Raw genomic sequence first — 10,781 nt, 5'->3', positions numbered from 1 at the left:
TGATAGAGACTGGAGGAACACCTGAGACTATGGCCCTAAGACACCCTTCCGAACTGGGACTAATGCCATTACCAGAAACCACCCATACTCCAAACCATAGGCAGGCCCATAAAATAAACACTAACACCCAAGAGGAAGGTGTTCCTTAGAACAATTTGTTATAGGAGGCCAAAAGGGCAATATTTGCCCAAAAGCAAAGATGTGAAAGCAGGAAGGGGTAGCAATTTAGGACAAAGGGAAATGGGGGAGAGCAGGCACATTCTGGGAACGGAACCAATGTTATAGAACACTTTGTGTACAAGCTATTGAATGGGAAACTAATGTGCTCTGTAAACTTTTACCTAGTGCACAATTAAAAAAAAAAAACTGAAAGAAAAAAGGGTTATTTGTCTTTTTACTGTTAAATTGTAAGAGCTCTTTATATATTCTGAATACTGGACCCTTATCAGATATATAATTTGCAAATATTTTCTGCCATTCTGTGGGTTGTCTTCACTTTCTTGACAGTGTCCTTTCATGAACAAAAGTTTTAAATTTTGATGAAGTTCAATTTATCTATTTTTTTCTTTTGTGATCCATAAGGTTTTTTTTTTTAAACATTTTATTGTTATTTAGGTGAAAGTTTACAGAGCAAATTAGCTTTCCATTCAACAATTTATACACAGCTTATCACATTGATTATGTCACATTGATGCCAAACCCTTGAATGTGTCAGCATTCTCCCCAGTTCCTCCCTGAGTACCCTGTGTCCCTTCACCTTGCTTTCCTGCTCCTACTATCCTTCTGAACTTTGCTTTTGGGCAATTGGTGATTGTTTTGAGGCATACTTTTGTCACTGGTGTTACTGTTCATTTTATGGACCTGTCTATTGTATGGCTATAATGTGATCTCTGGAAATGATTTCAGTTCCAAGTCTGAAGGGTATCTAAGGGCCATAGTCTCAGGGGTTCCACCAGTGTCTATCAGAACACTAAGTCTGGTCTTAATTGTGAGTTTGAACTTTGTTCTAAATTTCTCTCCCACTGCCGATGATCTACTGTTGTGGTCCCCGTCAGAGTGGTCGGTAGTGATAGCTGGGCACCATCTAGTTCTTCCTGTCTCAGGCTAATGGAGGTCATGGTTCATGTGGTCCATTAGTCCTTTGGACTAATTGTCTCCTTGAGTCTTTGGTTTTCTTCACTGTTTTTTGCTCTAGATGAGAAGAGACCAATAGTAGTACCTTAGATGACCACTCGAAAACTTTCAAGACCCCCCATAATTACCCTATAGTACAGAGTAGAGCTGCCTTATAGGGTTTCCAAGGAGCACCTTGTGGATTCGAACTACTGACCTTTTGGTTAGCAGCTAAACTCTTAAACCGCAATGCCACCAAGGTTTCCATTTTTTAAATAAGGTTTCTATTGGCTAATTTTCAGAAGTAGATCGCCAATCCTTTCTTCCTTGTCTGTCTTAGTCTGGAAGCTCTGCTAAAACCTATCCACCAGGGGTGACCCATGGGTGAAATACTGGTGGCATAGCTTCCAGCATCCCAGCAACACACAAGCTACCACAGAAGGACAAACTGACAGACAGGTGGTGTACAGTAGTGCACAATAATGGCTTAATGTTCTCTTCCCTTCTTTCAGTCCAGATTCAAGTCTTGATTTGGCTTCTAACGAGCTACATGATCTAGGGAAAGTCATTTATCCTTTCTGGGGCTCAGTGTTTCCATTGATAAGGCTGGAATAACTTAAGGTCTCTATCACATGATTCTAGAGAGTCCCAGGCTTCAACTACCAGCACCTCTGTACAGTGTTCCCAATTTATCTATTTTTAATTTTGTTGTATGCACTTTTGGTGTCACATCTAAAAAAAAAAAAAAATTTGCCTAATCCAAGGCCACAAAAATTTGTTGTCACTGTTGTTAGCTGCCACTGAGTCAAATTCTACTCATAGGGTTTTCAAGCTATGACCTTTTGGAAACAGATCTCTAGGTGTGTCTTCCAAGGTGCCTCTGAGTGGATTTGAACCACCATCCTTTTAGCTAGTAGTCGAGGACTTAACCCTTTTTGCCACTCAGGGACTCCTCACAAAGATTTACACTGATGTTTTCTACTAAGAGTTTTATAATCTTAGTGCTTGCATTTAGGCCTTCGGCTCATTGAGTTAATTTTTGCATATAATGTGAGGTAGGGGTTTTATTCATTCTTTTGCATGTGGATGTCCAATTGTCCTATCACAATTTATTGAAGACTATTCTTTCTGCATTGAATGGTCTTGGCACCCTTGTCAGAAATCATTGACCAAAGATTTATGGATTTATGACGCCGGTCTTCATTAGAACACCGTCTTCATTAGAACGCCATCTTCATTAGAACACTGTCTTCGTTAGAACACCATCTTCATTACAACACTGTCTTCATTACTGTAGTCCTCATTACTGTAGCTTTGTAGTTTTCAAACTGAGAAGTGTGAATGCTCCAACTTTGTTTTTCTTTTTCATGGTTGTTTTGGCTATCCTGGGTCTCTTGTATTTCCATCTGAATTTTAGGATTGACTTGTCCATTTCCATAAAACAGTTGGAATTGTGCCAATTAGTTTTTTGTGGATAACGTGGACTTTTTATTTGAAACCCTTAGTTACCTGAGTTGGGGGCCCAGAAGTGATCTGAAGGTGAGCACTACCAGTTGTTTTAACTCTAACTCATGGCGACCCCATGTGTGTCTGAGTAGAACTGTGCTCCACAGGGTTTTCAGTGGCTGATCTTTCACGAGTAGTTTGCCAGGCCTTTCCTCCAAGGCTCCTCTGGGTGGACTCAAACCTCCAACCTTTTGGTTAGCAGCCACGCACATTACCCTTTTCACTACCCAGGGACTCCTGATTCGGGGTACTTGCTCTTAAGTATTACCCCCACCCTCAAAACACCACCACACACGTTGGATGCAACCATGGATCATCAATTTAAAAAGTAAAAAAAGGCTCAGAAAGAACAGGCATGTCTGCGTTGCTGCCCTCACCTGGCCTGGGACCCTAGAAAAATCCTGGCCTCAGTCCTGCACAAGCAGTCCAGGCCCTGTATGCTCTCTAATCCTTAGTGAGGACTCTGGTCCCTAACGCCTACATCCCAGTGCTTGGGGCAAAAGTAAGTTCTTTCTATGCACAGCTCTGGGAAAGCCTCTCGTAAGATGCCCTGCTTGGGTCACCTAGGACCAGTAGCTCGGCAAGACCTGGGGCTTTGCTTCAGCTCTGCTCTGAAGATCCTTGGCTGCAGTGCCTCAGACAGCTGAGCAATCTAATCACTAAGGTCAGAAAGAGAAAAAAAAAAAAAGCAATTCTTAATCTTAAAAAAAAAAAAAATGTTGATACAGTAGGCCAGTGTAGAAGTCTCAGGAAGCTTCATTTCCACTGTTTCTGCTTTAAAAACCCACCAACTCATAGTGACCTTATAGGACAGGGTAGAACTGCCCAGTAGGGTTTCCAAGGAGTGGCTGGTTGATTTGAACTGCAGACCTTTTGGTTAGCAGCCTGCTCTTAACCAGTGCACCACCAGGGTTCCTGCTTAGCGCCCAGAATTCCTTCTCATGGGTCATGCAGAAGAGTTTTTTTTTTCTTTTTTTTCTGTAGCTGCAGTGCTCTGAAAGGAGTGCTTGGGTGGTACAAACGGTGTATTTTCTCCACTGAGAGGTGTAAGAAAGGCCTGGTGATCTACTTCTGGGAAATCAGCCATTGGAAACCTTATGAGCACAGTTCTACTTGACACACATAGGGTCGCCATGAGTAGAATTGACTCCATGGCAACGGGTTTGGCATTTGATTTAGGGAGAATTAGGAGGGCAGCTGCGGTTCAGTGCAGAGACCCTGGTTCCTTTCCCACTACGGCACCTCAGGGGCACCCACCACCCATCTATCAGGCGAGGCTTGCTTGCTGGGAGGACGCTGAATAGGATTCAGCACAGCTTCCAGAATAAGACGGACTAAAAAGAAAGGCGATCTAGTTCCAAAAATCAGTCAGTGAAAACCCAAAGCCTACGGATGACAAGGGAACAATGTCCGATCCAGAACTGATCCCGGGGATGGCGCGGGACCGGGCAGTTTTTCCTCCAATCGTGCCTGGGGTCGCCATGAGTCAGGGGCGGCCTGGACCGCACAGCTAACGACAATAACAACACTGAGGATTAAGAAACTGAATGTGAATAAAGCGCTTAGTAAAATGTCTGAAACATGCAAAGTGAGGGCTAAATGTGTTCTGGGTATAATTGCTTTTCGCACTCTCCTCCCGCGCTTCCCACGACCCCTGTGTGCCGCCCCCGACCACTCCTCGGCGTCCCTACTCACTCCGCGCTTTCAGGATGATGACAACCGGTTCCAACCGGAAGCCCGAGCCCAGCCGGCTCCCGACGTGGGGTGGAGCGCTGAAGTCCAGAGCCTGGCAGCCCCGCCGCCCCAACCACTTCCTGGGCCTGGTTCCAGCAGCCGCCCGCGTCCCGGACCCGGTAACCGCGCGCGCCCGGCCGGGCCCCCTGTCTGGGCGGTGGAACGGGGCGCCCCTCTGGGCTGATCCCCGGTCGAGGAGTGGGATTCCGCCGCTGGCTCGCCGCGGCCACCGCCCCACCCGAGGGGGCGCCCCTCGGCCCCTCCCCCCGCCTGCGGTTGCCCCGCCGGGCCCCCCAGCCCCGGTAATCGGTATCGACATTTCTTCGCTGTTGAGATCTTGCTTCCCGCTGGGTAGCCTTGCTCAGCCCCCGACTCTCAGCCTGGCCTGTGTTGGCCTCCCCGCCTCTCGTTCTGGCGCTCCGACTTGGAGGAATTTGGGAGGGTTGAGTGTTCCCAGTGCTTTGCACCGTCGCAGGGCTTTTGCGGTTCTCAGAGAACCCCCAAACAGAGAAGTCTTCGATCCTCCCAGAGGCTGGGACTGGAGCCTTAGGCTCCCTGGAAGCCCCTGAGGGCAGAGACCTCCCTCCCTGGCCCAGGGTCTGGCCGGCTTGAGAATCCGTGCCCGGTGACCTTGGATAGACAGGGCCTTCCACCTGGAGGGGCACAGTCAGGATCAGCGCCCCGAGTTCAGCTGCTGGGGTCCAAGACCCCGCCCTGCCCTACCCCTTCCCAGAACCTCCTGGAATCACACTGAGGAGTCGCCCCTGAACTGCTTCCAGGTCTTGGGACAGTCTCCTGTTGACCTTATATCCATCCAAGTTATTGGTCAGGGCTTTTCCACCTGTCTCCATTCTGGAATAGGGTCCAGGAGAGTCACAAAGACAAGTTATTAAATCTTATACCCAGACGCACTGGTTTTTTTTTTTAAAATACCCAGAGGCCACGGTCCTCCAGCTCCCATATAGCAGCTCAGCAGAAGTGCTTGATATTCTTCTGTGAATGTCACCCCCTCCTCTGGCACCTAATTCTATTTCTGGGTGTCTCTGTTTGGTTTGTCAGCCCCCAGTGGTGTAAACGGTTAAGCACTAGGCTGCTAACTGAAACCTTGGGAGTTCTTGGCAGTTTAAGTCCACCCGGGGCACCTGGGAAGAAAGAGGCCTAGCGATCTACTCCCCAAAACACCAGCCATTGAAAACCCTATGGAGCAGCTGTACTCTGACACAAATGGGGTCACCGTGGGACAAGTCAACTGGATGGCAACTGGTTTTCTGTTTTCTATTTGATACTTGGTTTACCTTACATTGAACCCAAAGATGTAGCTTTCTCTCCCGCTTTGCCCTATTGGCCTGAAAGTCCTGCCCCTTGGGGACATTAGACCGGGGCAGTTCTTGCCCTGTGACAAGACTGGTCCTGTGAGCTCATCACTCCAGTTCCTTACACTCACATGGTACAGAGACCTTTGCTCCCGGGCCGGTTTCTCCACATCCTCTTTAAGGTGTGAGGCTGGGGTGTGATATGATCCACTCACCCAGGGGTGTGTGCTCTGTACATGTTTTCTCTGGCTGTTTCTTACAGCCCTGCCTGCCCCTCTCCTCATGCCTGAAGTAGCTCAGTTGTCTCATTTTCTTCTTAGTCTGCACTTGTGAAGGTCCCGCCTGTTACTCCAGCGTCCTGGGAAGTTTGTGTTGGCTCTTAGTTTACCACAGAGTTAGGGAAATCCCTCTCTTTATTGAAGTCACTGCTAGCCATGCCCTCACCCTCACCCCAGCCTCCATTCTATTTTGTGAAACTGTACAATCTTAGCTCTTTGACATGGACATGGGCCCTTTGACATGGACCCTTATACCTTTATGGCAGCTGGCTCCTGGGAACCTAAATTTCTCCCAAGGAGTGGCCGGTGACTTTTTAGTTAGCTCTTAACCACTTAGAATCACCTGAGATCCTAATTTAATGAAGCCAGGTAGGATCCCAACTGTGGGTTTTTTTTAGCTTCTCAGGTTGATTTCAAGAAACTGTCAGGATTGAGAACCACTAGGTTGGAGGCAGCATCCCTAAATAACCGTTGTTGTTGTTAGGTGCTGACTTATAGCAACCCTATATAAACACTGCCTAGTCCTGCACTATTCTCACAGTTGTTGCTGTGTTGGAACCCATTGTTGCAGCCATTGTGCCAATCCATCTTGTTGAGGGTCTTCCTCTTTTTCACTGACGGTCTACTTTACCAAGAATGATGTCCTTCTTCAGGGACTGAACGCTCCTGATAACACGTCCAAAGTATGTAAATGAAGTCTCACTAAGGAGCATTCTGGCTGTACTTCTTCCAAGACAGATTTGTTCATTCTTCTGACAGTCTGTGGCATAGTCAATATTCTTCACCAACACCATAATTCAAAGGCATCAATTTTTTGGTCTTTATTCATTGTCTAGCTTTCACATGCATATGAGGCTATTGAAAATATCTTGGCTTGGGTCAGGCACACCTTAGTCCTCAAAGTGACATCTTTGCTTTTTAACACTTTAAATAGGCCTTTTGTAGCAGGTTTGCCCAATGCAATATGTTGTTTGATTTCTTGACTGCTGCTTCTAGGGCATTGATTGTGGATCTAAGTAAAATGAAATCCTTGACAACTTCAATATTTTTTCTGGGTCCATTTCTGCTAAAAAAAAAAAAAAAAAACCTTTAATGGTTATTTTCATGGAGAAAATATTGAAAATAACCATTAAAGGTGGTTATTTTCTGAGCAGCTCTCAAAGGGACCAAGTGTATAGGTCCTCTCTTTATCAAGAGGGATTTCAAAATGGCAATCGCCTATTATCACTGTTATCTTTCGCCACCTCAGGGCCTTCTTTCTCACAAGTGAGGACCAAGTTTTCTTCCTTCCCAGTATGCTCTATTGTCCTCCTCCCCCAAGGTGGTAAACCAATTGCCATAGAGTTGATTCTGACTCGTGACAACCTTATGTATGTCATAGTGGAACTGTGCTCCATGGGGTTTTCTTTCAGTGGCTGATTTTTGGAAAGTAGATGACCAGGCCTTTCTTCTCAGGTGTCTCTAGGTGCCTGCAAACTTTTGGTAGCAGCTGAGCACGTTAACCATTTGCACCACCCAGGGACTCCCCAAGGTAGTGGGTCAATGGAATTGCTTCATTTTGATTAGAGGGTCATGGTTTGCACAGCCACAGATGAAAGCTGGCATGAGACCCCACACAGGACCCCAGTCTTCCAGTCTGGGGCACCATGAATTATGCCACCTTGCCTCAACCTCCTGCTGCCTGAGTGAGTGGTGGTCCAGCGGCTAGCTGAGTGGGCTATATGTGCTTCAGCATCAGGCCATGGGGTGGTGGGAACTAGGAACCTCTGGAACTGTTTCTTCTGCAGGTCTCCAGGATCATGTGGTACGTCAGCACCCGGGGAATGGCCCCTCGGGTGGACTTTGAGGGGGCCCTCTTGTCTGGCTATGCACCCGATGGGGGCCTCTACATGCCTGAGGAGCTCCCACTGCTGGGCAGAGAGACTCTGCATAAGTGGAGCACGCTGTCCTACCCAGGCCTGGTGAAGGAACTGTGCGCCCTCTTCATTGGCCCTGAGCTCATTGCAAGAGATGACCTACATGGTGAGCTCCCTGCCCCCACCAGCCCAGCTTCCCATAGACACCCATCTGGGAGGACCGCTCTTGTTTTATACCCCAAACTTTGGGGGGTTTTTCCAGAGTCTAAAATCCCAAAATTGGAAATTTCCCTAGAGTTCATCTATTACAGCTCCCCACCTCCAGTGAGTTGAATGCCAAAATGATTTGCAGACAATTTTTTTCCATTAATTGATTTTTAAAAAACCTTATCAAGACGAGGAATTTCACAGTCATCCTGAGTGGCTTGAACTTTGGAATGTTTCCTTCCTGTATACAAATGACCCATGCCCCCAGATAGCTTTTTTTTTTTTTTTTAATTTCCTTGAATGGTAACTCCAGAAGGAACTTGGAAAGTGTTCCAAACTGTAATGTACTTATGGGTCCCCTAGAGATCTGCTAAAAAGCAGATTCTGATTCAGTAGGTCTGGGGTAGGACCTGAGGTTCTGCATTTCTATCGAGTGTCCAAAGAGTCTGTGGGTGGTACAAATTGTTATTGTGTTTGGCTGATAACCAAAAGGTTGGAGGGTCAAGTCTACCCAGAGACACCTTAGAAGAAGAGCCTGGTGATCTACTTCCCCAAAATCAGCCATTGAAGACCCTATAAAGACAATGTTCTAAATCCTAGTTTGGTGAAGTAGCACATGGGATCTTAAAAACTGGCAGGAGGCCATCTAAGATACAACTATTGGTATCAACTCATCCAGAGCTAAAGAGAAAGAAGGAAGCCAAGTCTCAAAGAAGAACCTAGTCTACAGAACTGACAGTCTACCTGGACAACAACATCAGCTACGTTGAGACCAGAAGAACTACATAGTGCCCAGCTACCACAACCGACTGTTCCAACCAGGGACTCAGTAGATGGCCCCGGATAGAATGGGAGAAAAACGTAGAACAAAACTCAGATTCCTATAAAAAGAGCAAACTTATTGGACCAGTAGAGACTAAATGAACCCCCAAGACTATTGCCCTGAGATACCCTTTAAACTTGGAGCTCAAACCATTCCCAGAGGTCACCTTTCAGTCAAATGACAGATTGGTCCATGAAATAAATAATATTATCCAGAGTACTGTGCTCCTCAAAATAATTGTCTAGATGAAACCAAATGGCTAGACCAAAGATGAGAAGGCAAGGGGGGACAGGGAAGCTAGATTAATGGAAACAGAACAACCAAAATGTAAATAACAAGAATGGTGGTATATTGTGAAGAATGTAACCAATGTCACTGAGCAATATGTATAAACCAACCAAACCAAACCCATTGCCGTCGAGTCGATTCCAACTCATAGTGACCCTATAGGACAGAGTAGAACTGCCCCATAGTTTCCAAGGAGCACCTGGTGGATTTGAACTGCCGACCCTTTGGTTAGCAGCCGTAACACTTAACCGCTACACCACCAGGGTTTCTGAGCAATATGTATAGAAATAGTTAAATGAGAACCTAGTTTCCTGTGTATGTTTTCACCGAAAACACAATAAAATATTGAAAAGAAAACCCTGCGGAGCACAGTTCTACTGTGGCACGTACAGAGTCACAATGAGTCGGAGTCAACTTGCAGCAACTTTTTTTTTTTTTTTAAATCAAGTGTCCAGGTGATACAAGTGCTGCTGGTCCATGGCCCACAGTTTGAATGTTGATAGCATGAATATAATACATAATGTAATGGTGGGAGAAGAGGACCACTCAAAAAGTGGTTGAATGAGCAGCAGTGATTGCACGGCCTGGTGTCTTAGCCATCTAGTGCTGCTATAACAGAAATAACCACAAGTGGATGGTTTTAACAAGCAGAAATTTATTTCCTCACAGTAAAGGAGGCTAAAAACCAAACCAAACCCACTGCCGTTGAGTCGATTCTGACTCATAGCGACCCTATAGGACAGAGTAGAACTGCCGGATAGAGTTTCCAAGGAGCGCCTGGCAGATTCGAACTGCCAACCTCTTGGTTAGCAGCCGTAGCACTTAACCACTACGCCACCAGGGTTTCTGTAAAGGAGGCTAAAAGTCCAAATTCAGTGCATCAGCTCCAGGGGATGGCTTTCTGTCTCTGACGGCCTTCTCATCAATCTTCCCCCAGACTACACGCTTCTCTGGGCAGGGACCCCAGGTCCAAAGGGTGTGCTTTGCTCCCGGCATGGCTTTCTTGGTGGTATGAGGTCCCCCCTGTCTGCTTGCTTCCCTTCCTTTTATGAGATAAAAGGTGGTGCAGGCCACACCCCAGGAAAACTCCCTTTACATTGGATCCGGGATGTGACCTGGTAAGGGTGTTATAATTCCATCCTAATCCACTCGAACATAAAATTATAATCACAGAATGGAGGACAACCACACAATACTGGGAATCATGGCCTAACCAAGCTGACAGATATTTTTGGGGGGACACAATTCAATCCATGACACCTGGGTACTACTGAACCAGAATCTGCATTTTAACAAGATCCCAGTGATTAGTTTGTCCGTTGAAGCTGGAGAAGCACCGCTGTAAACCGACTGCCCTGAGGATTGTATATAAATCCATACCAAGATTCCGGCATCACCGGTGTGAGATTTAGTAATGCAACAACAACAACAAAAAAATACGGAACAAAAAAACACATTTCCTGTCTCTAGGAAGGTCAATTAGAGATGAGACATGGATTTGTTTGTTATATAGTTTATTTATCCTCTTTTGGAATGCATGGTCATAATAAATAAATAAATAAAAGTGTATAAAAGTGAAACATTAGCGTTACAGCTCCCTCAGGGAATCACTATGAGGAATCTATAAGTAGTTTGGTGCACATCCTTCCAGACTTTTGTCTTG

The 10,781-nt window shown here is 46.1% G+C and overlaps 1 protein-coding gene across 4 annotated transcripts in view; it reads left to right on the top strand.

Moving 5' to 3' along the window:
• Nucleotides 1–4,389: 4,389 nt before the first annotated feature.
• The window catches only part of THNSL2 (threonine synthase like 2), a 115,264-nt gene continuing 108,872 nt past the window's right edge, over nucleotides 4,390–10,781 (top strand). For 2 of the 4 annotated variants that reach the window (XM_049856679.1, XM_049856676.1), the window contains exons 1-2: nucleotides 4,500–4,662; nucleotides 7,732–7,966. In XM_049856679.1, the coding sequence (XP_049712636.1) occupies nucleotides 7,744–7,966 (223 nt within the window). In that variant the 5' untranslated portion in view covers nucleotides 4,500–4,662; nucleotides 7,732–7,743. Of the gene's footprint in view, nucleotides 4,473–4,498; nucleotides 4,663–7,731; nucleotides 7,967–10,781 lie in introns of those variants that run through there. The other 2 variants (XM_049856677.1, XM_049856678.1) reach the window with 2 other exon arrangements.

This window comes from Elephas maximus, chromosome 17 (genome assembly GCF_024166365.1).
Source record: "Elephas maximus indicus isolate mEleMax1 chromosome 17, mEleMax1 primary haplotype, whole genome shotgun sequence".
NCBI lineage: Eukaryota > Metazoa > Chordata > Mammalia > Proboscidea > Elephantidae > Elephas > Elephas maximus.
The sequence above is the reverse complement of the archived record's forward strand: the minus strand, read 5'-3'. Positions and strand labels throughout refer to the sequence as shown.